This window comes from Rhinatrema bivittatum, chromosome 15, assembly GCF_901001135.1.
Source record: "Rhinatrema bivittatum chromosome 15, aRhiBiv1.1, whole genome shotgun sequence".
Taxonomy (NCBI): Eukaryota; Metazoa; Chordata; class Amphibia; order Gymnophiona; family Rhinatrematidae; genus Rhinatrema; species Rhinatrema bivittatum.
In genome coordinates this window covers 37454306-37470424 of record NC_042629.1, presented here as the reverse complement: position 1 = coordinate 37470424, position 16119 = coordinate 37454306, and the positions used below count along the sequence as shown (strand labels likewise).

The following is a 16119-nucleotide window of genomic DNA, read 5'->3' as shown; positions in this document are numbered from 1 at the left end:
TTCTACGTAAGGATTTAGTCTGGAAAATGGCTTTTGTGGTTCACCAGACAAAGAAGAGAAGGAAAAAAAACCCAGAAAGATAAAACAGCATAGCACCCTACAATAAGAAGTAAACTGACCAATGAAAATACTTAATCAAGTGTGCATAGTCTGTAAGCAGGAGCTGTGCAGTATGCTCGTGCAACATAGTCCGCCGGTCCTTACCAGTATAGATGGAAGCCTCTCTGGCAGCCACAGGCATGTTGGAAGTGTTGGCTACCAGGGACGTGCGCTTCATGATGCTTTCAACCTTGCCATCTACTTCCATGGTGAGCTGCAAGGAAAACATGGATCTTGTCACTTCCTGCTGCACCAGGAGATACTTTCACATGCCCCCTTACTGATCCGGTCAAAACTAAAGAAGAGCATAGAAACTGCACTCCTGTTCTTGCTTGTTATTTTCCCTCTACCTTTGTGGCTCTTTCTAAAACAGCAGAATCTCTACCATGTGAAAGAGACAAAGCTAAAATTAAGCAAAAATTATTTAAAGCTTGCCCTTGTCACCAGGAAGGAAGAATACTTCCTTCAAATGGATCTGCTTCTCAAAGAAGTTACAAGAGATTTAGGATGCTATTGTTGGAACCTATAATTCCCGTGCTTTTAAGTATATATGTTATGTTTGTTGCAGGAACAAGATGGACAAGAAAATTGATCAAATAAGGGAAAGATATCGAGGTCCATATTCAGATACAGTTTGGATAGCAAAGTTAGCTGAATAAACTTATCCAGCTACCTCTGGAAGTATATTCAGTAGTGCAGCTGCACTATTAAATATAGCCAGCTATCTTAAAGTTAGCTGGCTAATTTTAGGATGGGTCTTTGGCCCGAGCAGATTTAGCCAGCTAATACTGAATATCGGAAGTCCCTAACTTAGGGGGTCATTTTCCAAGGTGTTAATCTTGGGAGATAAATTCGCAAATCGCACTAACAGCCGTTAATGTGATTTGCGAATGCAAATTCGTAATTATATATTCAGGGGGCGAAGTTGGGGCGGAGCATATGTAAAACGGGAAACAGTTATCGTATGCCGCGAAACAGCCGCAGTGTTAGTGCGGCTCCTATCGCGGCTAATAGCTACAACACTTTCATTTGCATTACCTTGTGCGCTACAGGTCAGTAAAGGGTTATCGCGGTCCACGACAATTCCGAACCGGGGGGGGGGGGGGGGGGGGGGGGAGAGAGAGAGAGAGAGAGAGAGAGAGAGAGAGAGAGAGAGAGAGAGAGAGAGAGAGAGAGAGAGAGAGAGAGGGAGAGAGGGAGAGAGAGAGAGAGCCTTGCTATCATGCCTATGCCCTAGACAGGTATTTGTATCCCTATGTGAGGGCCACCTAGTAACTCGAGGTGGGGATTAGGTATGAGTGTAGGGGGTTGGGGGCCACTTTCACATTCAACATGAGACATACGGAAAGAACAGTGGTCTCTAGTGAAGATTTGCTGGCCGGAGTGAGGAATCTCACTCCAAGAACAGATTTGGGCAATGTTCTCTCCACCTAGCTTGATGGACACTCTACCTGGGCAACAACAAGCTAGGTGGAGAGAATGTTGCCCAAATCTCTTCTTGGAGTGAGTTTCCTCACTCCGACGGCCAGCAAATCTTCACTAGAGACCACTGTTCTTTCCGTATGTCTCATGTTGAATGTGAAAGTGGCCCCCTACGCTCATACCTAATTCCCACCTCAAGTTACTAGGTGGCCCTACCTGTCTCGGGCATAGGCATGATAGCAAGAGTCAGAGTCAGAGTCAGAGTCAGTCTCTCTCTCTCTCGTTTTCGCGATTTGCGAATCCATGTCCGCAAATGGCGAAAACATCACGTGATGCGATGTTTCCCCGCTGCACGAAAAATGCCTTATTTGCATGGGGCACGCCCCCTCATGCGTTACCACTGCGATATTGGAAAATGAGGCCCTTAGTTGGCTAGAATTTAGTTGAAAAAGTGCTTTTGAATTTAGACCTCATAGTGATTTCCTTTTTATAAACAAACTAGCACATGAGCCAACAACAAATGTGTTTGCTAAATGATATCAAGAGGGACCCTATGGACTCAGTCCAATAAGAGGCATCAAAACCTGCAGAGACTCGAGTTTACTCCAGGACAAAAGCTCTGCACTTCTAGCAGAATGTGACTATATACTGGGAAGCATGGCTCCAGCAAGTTAAGTTTAAAGCAGATCATTAAAAAAAAAAAAAAAGGACCACATATTTATTTATTTCAGATTTTTATATACCGGCATTCGAGACAGCAGTCACATCATGCTGGTTCACATAAAACAGGGGTGCATAGTAAACATAAACTATAACAATGGTGCGGAAAAGGCAGTTACATATAACAGGGTGATAAGAACTTGGCGGAGAAGGAAGAGAAAGGACAGGTTATAATTCACACAAGTAAACGATAGAAGATATGGTTAACCATGGTATAGGTGGAGGTTAGGGGTGGCGTGGAGGTGTTAGATCAATTGGCGTCCGGGAATGCTTGTATGAATATCCAGCATTCCCGGACGCTTGTATGAATATCCAGCACATATGATTGTGACAAAACTAAAAAGGATTACCTTGGCATACAGGTACCACCTTTAAATCCAAACTAACTTCATAGTTAAAAGAGAAGCCCTTTTGTGGAGGTTATGTGAGAAAGCAAAAGGAGCTCAGTGTTACACCTGGGGGATGGAATCACACAGATTTCTGTACACAAGGAATTTTCATCCAGAAAATGTGGTCTGGTTTTCTCTTGAATTATTTAATAAAGCCCTGTACAAAAATAATAAATTAAAAAATTATAATGGATTGCCTAATATAAGAAATCCATTTTGTTCTGCTGTACTTCAATGGAACAAAATTTTTGTTCCAGTGGAATTTTTCTTCTTGTGAAAACTTGGTGAACCACACAAGTTATTTCACTTGACATGCCCCTACAGATCAGATTTAAATCCCACTATATGTGTATCTTTTGTCATTTCTTTCTACAAGATGTTTTCCTGGTGCCAAATTTATGCCTTGGGCAAATGCTGTGCAATTTTAAAATTACACCAATAAATGCTTTCCCTCATTCTTGCTGATTTTTGTGCAAGTTTTTCCTTTGGATAGTGTTGGAACTTGGGTGAGTCTTTTGAGCAAACCGTTAATTTGTGTAAATGCAAAATACCCAGTATTTTACAAATTTGTTTACACAATACTTAAACTGTGGTTCCCTGTCTTTTATGTTACAGTCTAATTGTAAATGGATGTCAACAAAAAAGCAAGTTAGTCAAGTCAAATCATTCATCTGCCTGATCCTTCTTTCATGCATTATAGTGGGAGAAGACAGACTAGTGGGGGGGGAAGGGCTCTTTTGACTGAATGTAAATCAGGTGCTCTTTGTAGGAGGGTTTTACAACGGAAATGTCATTCCGCACACTTACCTCCGGAAAGTCTCGGAGAACTTCAGACATCTCGTTACCACGTTCTCCACAGCCGACATAGATGATGACATCGCTGTTTGAATATTTGGATAGGGACTGGGATATGACTGTTTTTCCGCAGCCAAAGGCACCTGGGATAGCAGTGGTACCCCCCTGGACACAACTGAGCACAGGACAGGAAAGTTACATCAGTCTCCAGCCAACAGATTTACAAACAAACTGGTTATATCTTTGTGCTTTTGTTTTACATAAGAACTTCACTCCATCCCTAAATATCTCCTGAATAAGAAATCACTAGTAGAGGATCGCATTTCAAAAGGCTTCCGAGACATTTTTACTATAATCATAATTTGGGAAAGGAGAAAAATAGATGTCAATAACCTTTCAATAAACCAGAAACATTTCTGTCCTTTTAGCATATCAACTATTATAACAACAATAATTTAAAGTTTCATTATTCCTTTCAGTCAAACAAGATCCATGTGCACGTCACAATTTAATATTTGGCAGTGCACACGCAGCCACCTCTGGGGTGGCTGGTCTGATGGCCAGACTGCATGAAACCAGTGTGAAAGATAAGGCACAAAAAAAGAACATCCAGCCTTGAAGAAGAGGCAGCAGCTACTCACGGAAAGAGTGCATCCAGGACTCTCTGGCCTGTTAGCAGCGGATGATTGGCCGGAAGCTTCTCTGTGACAGGACGGATCTGACGGACCGGCCATACTTGGACCATCGTGAACTTCTCCTTTACGCCTTCAAATTCAAGTTCCAGTACAACATCCTAGTAGGGAGCAAGCCAAAGCCAGGACTTAGTACAGTGGAAATCTCCCAGACAATCGCCAGCAATGCTCAATGCTACTGGATAAAGGTCTGCCGAGCACAATCGTATTCACTTCATGGTGGATAGATGGATTAGGCTCCGATTGACAGACAGAAAAGAATGAAAACCTGGCTGTTTCTGGAGGCCTTTGGCCCATGAAAATAAATCGCTGGCTCCCCATTCTCAAAGTGCCATGTTTTATTCTGTGTCACCCTTTTTGGCTTTGGTTGCCCCTGCGCTCTTGTAATACCCTGCTTTGGTTATACACATGTTGGTAAGTTGGCTTCCGGGCCCCTGTTGCTTTGAGCTCAGTATATATATATATATGTCCTCTGATAAAGTCTATGAACTTATTTGTGGTGGTTTCATGATTGTCACAATTCAGAAGAGTTAGAAAGCGATTAAGAAGAGAGCCAGACTGAATTATAAGGTGTTGACCTGTTCTAGGGGGGAGGGAGGCCTAGGTTTGCCCGATATCCGTCTTTCAATGTAGCCTGCCAGCTACGATTTGTAGGTGAGTGGCTGCTTGATCGCTATACTTATTGTGAGGATGGACTGGTCATTAGTATGGTTTCTCCATGGTCACCTTTATATCTTATACAAGCTAGTAATACTGTATACCGTTCTCTACAAATCCCACGTAGTTTGGTTCACTCCTGCCGCCAGGCTTGGCGATGGCTCCGGGCGGCATGACTGGACTCGTCTCTCTTTTAATGTCGTTGATGGGTAACTGGGATTTTCCCCCGGGGCGTGAACAGTATGCTATTTTTGATGGCTGGCTGCAAAAAGGACTTGCGTTCACTTATCAATTTTATTCTGAGAATACGCCACTTATACAAGAATTTACATCATTGGCTACTGACTACGAATTACCAGCTAAGCAGTTTTTTTGCCTATTTACAAATGTGCCATTATTTGCATGGTTTCAAATGGACAGAGGACCAGTACCAAAGAGAATGTCTGTTTGCTCAAAACGTCTTTGAGGCAGCATCTAATCACAATTCAATCAAAGGTTGGTGCGAAGTGGGCAGGCGGTATCGTTCGCCTCGGCATCTTTCATACCTGGCACAATATTGGACTGAGACGGGGGTGCCTGGTGTGTCCTCATCATACCTGCTTTCGTGTTTTAAAAATATGCAAAAAAGTTTGCCGGATTTATCACTTCAGGAATTACAATTTAAAATTTTACATCATATTATCTGTGATGACGTACGACGTTTTCAAATGGGGAAGCTTGCCTCGCCCATGTGTATCAAGTGTGCCCAAGACAAAGGAACTTTGATTCACAGACTGTTCACATGCCCACGGTTGGTAGGGTTTTGGAAAGGAAAATTAGTTTCTTACCTGATAATTTTCGTTCCTGTAGTACCACGGATCAGTCCAGACACCTGGGTTGTGACTCCGCACCAGCAGATGGAGACAGAGCAAGACCTCTAGGGCATCCCTACATATAGTAAGGCGCCACCCACAGTCCCTCAGTCTTATGTAATGTCAAAGCCATATCATAGCCAAAACTGACCAACTATCTAACTAGACTGCCCTAACCAGGGCCGATTCAACACCAAAAAATTCCCCCATCTGGAACAGAACTGCCAGAACCAGGGGCAAATCAATGAGAACCAATTAACAAGAAAACAAGGAATCCACCGAGCAGACTCTCCGTTACTTCAGAACAAACCGTACCGACAGACGAGCACTACTTGGGTAGGCTCCTGGACTGATCCGTGGTACTACAGGAACGAAAATTATCAGGTAAGAAACTAATTTTCCTTTCCCTGTACGTACCCGGATCAGTCCAGACCCCTGGGATGTACCAGAGCCAAATTACCGAGGGTGGGAACCAGAGAGTCCCGCTCGGAGTACTCTCTCTCCAAAATCCCCCGATCCTGCGCCCTGCACATCCAGCCGATAATGCCTAGTAAAGGTGTGCAACGACTTCCAGGTCGCCGCCCTACAGATTTCCTGCGGCGACACGTGAGAAGATTCCGCCCACGAAGTAGCGTGTGCCCGCGTCGAGTGTGCCCGAAGGCCCACTGGAACAGGTTTCCCTTTCAACAAATACGCCGAAGCAATGGCCTCCTTGAGCCAACGCGCAATTGTGGTTCGAGAAGCCGCACCACCCCTCTTTGGTCCAGCGCACAGAACAAAGAGGTGGTCGGACACCCGAAAAGGGTTAGTAACCTCCAAGTACCGTAGCAGAATTCTGCGGAGGTCGAGTTTCCGTAATTCCTTCGCCTCCGAGGTGTCCCGCTGCTCTACCGGAAAAGCGGGCAGTTCAACTGACTGATTCAAATGAAACGCCGATACCACCTTGGGTAAAAAGGACGGAACTGTCCGTAAGGACACCCCAGAATCCGAGATCCGCAAGAACGGTTCCCTACAAGACAGAGCCTGTAACTCAGAAACTCGTCTCGTCTCGCCGACGCAATCGTGACGAGAAAAACCGCCTTCAGAGTGAGATCCTTTAGAGTTGCCCGCCTGATTGGCTCAAACGGCGCCGAGCACAAAGCGGAAAGAACCTAATTGAGATTCCAGGACGGACAAGGCTGCCTCAACGGAGGACGCAAGTGCTTGGCACCCCGAAGAAAACGTGCTACATCCGGATGGAGTGCTAGAGACACCCCTCGTACCTTACCCCGGAGACAACCGAGCGCTGCCACCTGGACCTGAAGGGTACTGCAAGCAAGACCTTTCGAGAGACCAGCCTGGAGAAAAGCAAGGTTATCCGATACAGACGCTGACCTAGGATCCCCATCATGATCCCTACACCAGCTCTCAAACAACGCCCAGACCCGAGCGTAGGCTAAAGACGTAGACTGCTTAACAACTTAAACTTAAAAAACCAAAACAACAATCCTAACTAACGCTACCCAGGATCCCAGAGACTGTGGGTGAACCTGCCGCATCTGCTGGAGACAGAGAAAGACTGAGGGACTGTGGGTGGCGCCTTACTATATGTAGGGATGCCCTAGAGGTCTTGCTCTGTCTCCATCTGCTGGTGCGGAGTCACAACCCAGGTGTCTGGACTGATCCGGATACATACAGGGAACGAAGTATTGACTGTTGTTGCTCAAAGTACACATTCAACAATTGGCAGGAGTGGTAAGCTTATTCTGTCGGGCCTGCAAGGTGTAATGCCAGTTTATCAGACATCTTTGGACAGGTTTGGCCACACTGCCATCCTATTGGCTTGCTGAACGGTCCTGGCAGACTGGATACAACCGAATATCATACCTACCACAAAGGCATGGTTCTATCGACTTGCCTCATCTATGCAATTGGAGAGATTAGCCTCGTTACAGGGCTTGAGGCCGCCGGACCAGGAATATAGAAAATGCTGGGCTACATGTTTCTCTTTAATGCCGTTGGACATCCAAACTCATCTGCTTTCAATGGGATATCATTCTTCATGGAAGTAATTATAATATGCTGGTTTTTGATTCAAGAATCCTTGTTCATGGGTCTGAAGGGCTGGGTAAGGGAATTGACGACGGGATTCTTGTGCTTTAAGGTATTGCTTTACTGGGTTCTTTTCACTGACAGCGTATGTCTTATGAGTCCTCTGTGCTAACTTCCTAGGGGTTCGGGGGAGTGGGGAAGGGGTTTGGATGAGTGTATGTATGGGATGACTGGTGTGAATGGGATGTATGATTGATTTGGTAAGCTTGACTGGTGGTTTCGATCCACCAGAACTTGAAAAGGAGTGGGGCAGAGCGCCTGACAACTAGTGATTGTATGGCGATTGGGTGTGGTTTAATGTTACTATGTTGATCAGTTGTACGACGTCTGGCACCCTATATATGTTTTGATGGTTGTACTGTCTTACTCTTCAATAAAAATGATTTTGCAAAAAAAAAAAAAAAAAAAGAAAGCGATTGAGAACAATAAAGCATTCCGATTTGTTAGACATTTGTATCAAAATCCTACCATGCAGAGTCAGATAACAAGGCAGCGTTAAAGCATGACGACATTACAGTGAGAGCAAATTTCAAGAAGCGCACAGTGTCACAGTATGCGGGTACTGGCACTCTTTTAGCCATGTGCCTTTAGTAGTTTCTCTTTCAAAATTGGTTAAAGGTCCATGGGCACAAAAGTATCTGTGCAATTGGTGGTGGGGCAAAAACATTGCTCATCTAATTGAAAATTAAAATTAGATTTGCATAATGTTCTCCCCATTCCCTGCTGATCCAAACATGTTCCTGGCAACACGTACTTTAATTTCACATAAATACAGCTGTCCTGTGAAATTGTGTGGCTACAGTATATTCGGCTCCTGAGGCCAGGGAAAATTCAGATCCAGAGGTCTAGGCGCCTAACGCTGTGGTTAGATGCTTACATCTCTCTTGACAACTGTCCTCAATATGCTCTCTCTCTCACTGAAATCTCAACTTTAATTACAAACTAACATGGCAGCATAAGACCAGAGCTCTTGCTCCCGAACAACTCCATCCAACTAATATCCACCACATTCATTGATATTTGGACCAAACAACTACAGAAATTTGTTACCCTGCTGGCAGAGATACCTTCGAAGTAAAAAAAAGCTCAGGATTTCAAACAATTCTCATATGTGAAAACTTCAGCGGAATCTGAGATCCTGGAAGAAATGGAGGAAGCTGTGTGCACACGTCCATAAGTCAAAGAAAAAGGGGTTTACAGTGGGCTCAGGTAGGATAAGACCTGTGACCCACAGACACCCGTTCTTCATAGCTGTGCAGCCCACAGGTCTACCCCCCAACTCACACACAGGCCGATACAGAAAGAAACCCGGGAGAGCGGGCGAGCGCCTGTGTCCTGTGCACGCGATCCAGTAAATAAAAATATGCTAATTAGGCCCACGGTAAAAGGAGGCACTAGGGACACTAGCGCGTCCCTAGCACCTCCTTTTTGACAGGAGCAGAGGCTGTCAGCGAGTTTGACAGCCAAAGCTCAATTTTGCCGGTGTCTGTTCTCTAACCCGCTGACAGCCACGGGTTCGGAAACTGGATGCCGGCAAAATTGAGCGTCCGGTTTTCAACCCGCGAGCCGCTTGCTGATTTTAAATTTTTTTTATTTTAAATTATATTTTTTTTTACTTTTGGGACCTCCAACTTAATATCGCCATGATATTAAGTCGGCGGGTGAACAGAAAAGCAGTTTTTACTGCTTTTCTTTACACTTTCCCAGCGCCGAGAGAAATTAACGCCTACCTTTGGATAGGCGCTAATTTCTGAAAGTAAAATGTGCGGCTTGGCTGCACATTTTACTTATTTATTTATTTTTAATTTTTATATACCGATGTTCCTGTATAGGATACATATCGCACCGGTTTACAGAGAACTGAACTGCCGCCTCGGCATTTTACTTAGTGAATCGCGTGGGAATAACTAATAGGGCCATCAACATGCATTTGCATGTTGTGGGCGCTATTAGTTTCGGGGGGGGGGGGGGGGGGGGGGGACACACACGTTTTCGACACGCTATTACCCCTTAGTGAATAAGAGGTAAAGCTAGCGTGTCGCACTGTACTGTATCGGCCTGATAGGGCATTAAGGAACTCAAAAGAACAACAGGATTACAGTGGGCGCCGGTAGAATTAGACCTGTGATGAGGAGACACACGCTGTATCAAGTGACACAAGTACAAAACACTTTCTCTGTATTAGATATTGAAGAAGCTCTTGCGAAAAAGATTGAAGTGTTATCTGAAAAGAAAGAAGAAACCCAATGAATACAGAAATTCCATAATAGAATCAGTAACCAAAGGAAAAAGTTCATTGTGCTGGGTGACTGTCAGAGGCACTAATCTGGGAACTCTTAGCAAGGGAAACACTAAAGTTAAATGCCTCCCAGGATCATCAGCCAGCAGAAATGCTATTCAAATAGTCAAAGGGATCAAAGAAGAAAGCAAAGATTCTAAAGTTGATATTATCATCCATCTGGGAACCAACGACCTTGCTAGAAACTGCATCCAAGCGGTACAGAGAGATTTCCAGTCTCTAGCGAAGCAGATTTGTCACATGGCAACAACCATCGCTTTTCAGAAGTGTTACCTGTTCAAGGAAAGGGGAAGAAGAGGCTAAGCCGTATTAATAACTTCAATGTATAGCTCAAACCTGGTGTAAGGAACAAAGTTTTGGATTTATAGGGGGCTGGGGCCGTGTATGAAACAATAAAGAGCTATATGTCACAGATGGCTTACATCTGTCTGTGGCAGGAAAAAGGATCCTAAGAGATTAAATGCCTTATGATATAGGATTTGAATTTAACTAGAAGCTGGGGGTGGCAGAAAGAAATTAGAATGTCACTCCCCAAATACAAATTCAATAGAAAAGGGTGAAGTGGATAACAAAACTCAACTAAATAAGTCACAAAAGGAGTCCAAGAAAAGCAGGAAAGCTACGAGCACAAAAGCTTGTAGTTTGGTCAATAAAATTCCAGATCTGCAAGCCCTAATGGTGAAGGTGGACTTGGACATTGTTGCTGTCACGGAGACTTGGTTCACGGAATCTCATGATTGGGATACGGCAATACCGGGCTATAACTTGTTAAGGAAGGACAGAAAGGATAGGAAAGGGGGAGGAGTGACTCTATGTCAGAAACAATATCCAAGCATGTGAGCTGCAAGGAAGATGGGGCAAAGAAGAAGCACTATGGGCCGACCTAAAAAAAGATGAAGGGGCATCCATTTTTATTGGAGTGGTTTACAGGCCTCCAAATCAAAAGGAAGAGCTTGACAGAGATCTGGTTGAAGACATCCAAAAGATGGGAAAGAAAGGAGAAGTGGTGATTGTTGGAGACTTTAATTTGCCAGATGTAGACTGGAGAATCCCTTCTGCAGAATCTAACAATAGTAGAGAGATAGTGGATGCCCTGCAAGGGGCTCTGTTCAAACAAATGGTAATGGAACCCACAAGAGAGGGAGCTATACTCGATTTAGTGCTCACTAATGGAGATAATGTCTCTGATATCCAGGTGGGCGTCCATCTCAGCATCAGTGATCATCAAACGGTATGGTTTCATATCACAAATAGGATACAGAGAAGAAGCACGAACACCCGAATTTTGCAGTTCAAACACACGGACTTTGATGAAATGGGAGAAGTACCTGGAGGAAGAACTAGAAGGCTGGGAGAACAAGAGAGATGTGGAACAACAATGGACCAAAAAACAGAGCTGGCACAGAAAATCACCCCTGGAGGCTGTCAGCAGCAGTAAGATGGAAATCTTTGCTTGCAAGGTAAACAATGACCTAAAGTTCTTAAAATAAAATGCAAACAGAGGAATGTTAGAAAAGTAAAGAAAAGCAAAAGAAAAGCAAAACCTATCTGGTTCTCAAAGGAGGTGGTTGACAAAATAAAAGCTAAAAGAACAGCGTTCAAGAAATATAAAGGATCCCAAAGGGAGGAGCACAAAGAAGAATATCTGGTGGAACTGACGGAGACTAAGAAAGTAATTAAGGCGGCAAAAAGTCAAGCGGAAGAAAGGATTGCCAAAGAGGTAAAGAGAGGGGACAAAACATTTTTCAGATACATCAAAGAAAGGAGAAAAGTATAGTGAAACTGAAAGGTGAAAAGGATCAATGTGTGGAAAGAGACAAAAATGGCAGAAATATTAAATGAATACTTCAGTTCAGTGTTCACTAAAGAGGACCCTGGAGAAGGACTGTCGCTAGTTAACAAGAAACTGGAGGGGAGTGGAGTAGATGTAACTCCATTTACAGTATTTATTTTATTTATTTATTTAAAATTCTTATATACCGCACAATGGGTAGGGGACTATCCGTCTAGGCGGTTTACATATTTGCACATACACAATTGGTATTACACATTAACAAACAGGTCATAAAATCATATACAAACAAATTAGAATTTATAAAATAGACAGTTAAATTACCAATCATAATGTAGTGTAGTAAACTTAATATAAATTGTATGCATGGGTGAAGAGATGAGTTTTTAACAATTTCTTAAATTCTGTACGGTTGGCGGTCAGACGGATATGTTCCGGGAGAGAATGTAAGGGAAGAGCTGGGGAAACTGAAAGTGGACAAAGCCATGGGGCCTGATGAGGTTCATCCCAGGATACTGAGGGAGCTCAGAGATGTGCTGGCGGGTCCGCTGTGTGACCTGTTCAATAGATCCCTAGAAACGGGAGTGGTGCCAAGTGATTGGAGAAGAGCGGTGGTGGTCCCGCTTCACCTCTCGAGCCTTCTGGTCCGGTAGGCCGGGGGTCCCTCAGATGCAGTACTCCTGAGAGGACTAGCCTGCTGGTGGACGGTTGTCCTGTGCTCCTGAGTCGTCATGTCCTACACAGCAAGGGCTATGTAGGGCGCGTAACGGACAGGGTGGTCCGCGACTCAGTCCCGCGGGTGGCCTGAGTAGGGCTCCCTGAGAGACAGTGCCAATGTCCATGCCTTGTGTTGTCCATGCCTTTGTGGATGTCAAGAGTCTCGCCCCTGGATGCCGTTGCATCAGCCATGTGTCTTCGTCCCTGGATGCCGTTGCATCAGTCATAGTCATGTCTTCATGTCAAGGCCCGTCTGCCCTCAACCTCAGGCCAGGCCTGCTGCTCCATGCTGCTCGCAGCAGGTCCGAAAGGGCCTGGAATGGTCGGAGGACCATTCACCTTCCAACATCTTCGGATGTTGGCCATGGGAGCTTGCCAGCCTGGCGGAGGGTAGATCGTTCAGCCATGCGGAGCCACCGTCAACCCTTGGCGCGGCCCTGAAGGTCTGGGTCGGGCTGAGGCCCATGGGCACACGAAAAACACCATACTCTCAACAGAATGCAAGGCCTTTGAGGCTGTTCTCAACAGAATGCAAGGCCTTTGAGGCCGTTCTCAACAAAACCAAATAAGACTGATACTTCACTTTCAATGCATATCCAGCATAGCTCTCTGCTTCAACGGCAGGGGGAATGAAGAAAAGAGGATTTATATTCAGACAACCACCAACAAGGACTGAATTGCACAGGCTGGGTAAACAAATAAGCATGGGAGTAGCTTGCTTATTGCAGCGGTTACTACTCCTAACCAATTAAGCTTGATACTTCACTTAGATGCAGCTCCAGCACTGCTCTCTACATGAATGGTGGGGGTGGAAGGTAACTAGAACCAAAAAGTTACTAATAAGGGCCAAGAGTAACAGATAAATATGAGAAAAAAAATAAGTGTGAAAGCTTGCTGGGTAGACTGGATGGGCCGTTTGGTCTTCTTCTGCCGTCATTTCTATGTTTCTGGCAGACAGTGCGCGTGAGTCCGGGAAAGATGATAAAAATACAGAAGTCAGTCAGATTCTGACTCAAGACAAGTTCAGATAATAGTTTTGTGACCTCCGGAAAAGTATGAAGGACAATAAGATATCCTGTTCACGATATATGAAATGAAAGATGAGATCTCTGAAAGAGGCAACTAGATGGATGCATAGGACGTATGACTGAAGGTCCAAGTGGATAGCATTAAAAATCTGCAGTCCCATTGTGCTAAGCTAAAAACTGAGAATTCGGAGCTAGCTGAGAAACTGGAGGACATGGAAAATAGATCTTGTCACTGTAAGTTGCATTTCTGAAGGATATCTGAGTTGGAAGACTACAGTAACTGTGCTGATGAGATCCAAAAAATTAGTGCCTTTTTGCTGCAACAAAATAACGTGGAGGATGTACAATATGAGCCTCCGAAGATGGAGCTGGAGCAGGCACATTGTTTTTTTGGGTCCCAGAGTGGCTGATAAAGTTAGAGATATAGTCATCTGCTTTCATTGCTATTCTATTAAAGAACAAGATTTTGCAGAGGCAAAGAAGCAACTTACTTGGTCCTGGGAATCACACAATATAATCAATATTTGCGGATCTGTCACCACGCTATTAGAAAACGCATGGAGTTCAAGGAAATAACCTCCGCACTCCATAAAGAAGGCTTTAAATATCGTTGGTTATATCAGTTTGGACTGGCCGTGACGATTTGCAGCATTATTTCTAAAGTGAAGACGATGGAAGATGCGGTGGCCATTTTGAGAAATGCAGGCATCTCAATAGTGAGCATTCCACAGCGTCCAGCTAGTGCACCACCTTTAAAGAAGATCCTCCCTGGTGGCAAAGAATGGGCAAAGGTCAACAGAGTCTGAGGAGGAATTCTGGGGACTCTTCTTTGTCTAAAGACACCATTAGATGAAGATGAACAACAGATAGAGTTTTTATACATGTCTGAGTGGATGGGATTCTGTTATTGTTTGTTCCCTGTACGTACCCAGATCAGTCCAGACAGTGGGTTGTGTCCCCCTTCCAGCATATGGAGTCAGAGCAAAAACTGTAAGGACTGCCCCTAATAGGTTGGAGCGCCCTCTGCGTCCCTTCAGTATTTCTCTGACTCCAGCAGATGAAGGTGGCACCTGTGGTTCCCCAGTAATCTTTGAGAGAATAGAGTACTATTTTATAATATTTTCCTTTTTCTTTGGATGGATCAACTTAAAAAAAACCAAACAAAAAAACCAAAGAGGATTAGTGAAAGAGCATCGCCTTAATTTTACTTAGTAATCAATTATCCTGAAACTTGCAGACAGAACGTTTGGTAGTGTCAGATTTCATACTTTTTATCTATGTCTGTTCACTTGTTGGGGTAAGTTCTGTGTTATTTCTTTTTCACAAGCGTCCTCTTAATTGCTGTCCGATAGGGGTGCACGTTGGTGGTCCAACCTCTCCCCCCCACTACAACGACCCACTGACAGAGAGGCGCCATTCCTCTGTTTGCATTTTATTTTAAGAACTTTAGGTCATTGTTTACCTTGCAAGCAAAGATTTCCATCTTACTGCTGCTGACAGCCTCCAGGGGTGATTTTCTGTGCCAGCTCTGTTTTTCTCCCCCCATGCCGCGTCCGATGCGATGTTGTGCCTGTGGAGAGCCCGGGTTGCAGGTCTTCCGGGACGGCCGATGTGCGAGGTGCCTCCCCGGTGGGGAGGGTCCCTCAAGGCCAGCGGGACGTTCTGATTTACGTGCTTAAGCGCGCCCGCCCTCGGAGAGGACGGCCCCGTTCCCGTCCAACGCGGGAACGGCGGCCATTTTGTCTTCTGAATGGACTGCTCCGACGCAGCCAGATACGGATGCAAACTTCGGTTTTTCCCCCTCACCACCAATTCTCACTCCTGCTCTCCTCCCCGATGCAGATTTACCATCAGGTCAATTTCATGCAGTCCCTACCCCTGCTCCTCCTGAGCCTTTTTCTGCGGAGTTTATCCTTTTACTGCATAATGCTTATTTAGCAAGGCTAATCCAGCAGCAGGACCCAGCCTCAGCTACTCCCCCTGCCAAGGTGATCAGACCGGGGACTCTAGGGCACTCTCTCAAGGATCAGGAGTCCCACAAGGATCTACAGGAGCAGGGGTCCCTTAGGGACACACAGCACCAGGGGTTTCGCAAGGGTCCTCCCGTGTCCGGGTGGTTTCCCATCCCCCTATTCTGGACCCGCTTCCTGATCCGGATCTGGAAATGGAAGGAGATGATCCCCGGGTTTTGCGACTATTTCAGAGGGATGAGTTAGATCCTCTTATCCCCAATGTCCTGGCCGAATTGGATATTGAGGCCCCACAAGATGCTGCAGGGTCCAGTGTGACGGCTAAAAAGGGGGATCCCATCCTGGTGGGCCTCCACCCACCAGCGATGACATTTTTCATCCCATGATCCTTCAGTTGTTGTCCAGGGAATGGGATACTCCGGACGCTTCGAGGGTTGGCAGAGCGATGGATAAGCTGTAATCGCTCCCTGAAGAATCCTTAGATTTTCTCAAGGTCCCCAAGGTTTATGCGTCGGTGTCAGCGGTCACGAAGAGAACAACTATTCCGGTCACTGGGGGCGCCATTCCATGAGACATACAGGACCGTAATCTCGAGGT

General features: G+C 45.1%; 1 protein-coding gene across 5 annotated transcripts in view; it reads right to left on the bottom strand.

Moving 5' to 3' along the window:
- Positions 1 to 16119, bottom strand: part of ATP6V1A (ATPase H+ transporting V1 subunit A) — a 132033-nt gene that overhangs the window by 49925 nt on the left and 65989 nt on the right. For all 5 annotated transcript variants that reach the window (XM_029579341.1, XM_029579342.1, XM_029579344.1 and 2 more), the window contains 3 exons: positions 4067 to 4218; positions 3438 to 3600; positions 205 to 313 (listed from right to left, as the gene is read on the bottom strand). In XM_029579341.1, coding sequence (XP_029435201.1) covers positions 205 to 313; positions 3438 to 3600; positions 4067 to 4218 — 424 coding nt within the window. The remainder of the gene's footprint in view (positions 1 to 204; positions 314 to 3437; positions 3601 to 4066; positions 4219 to 16119) is intronic.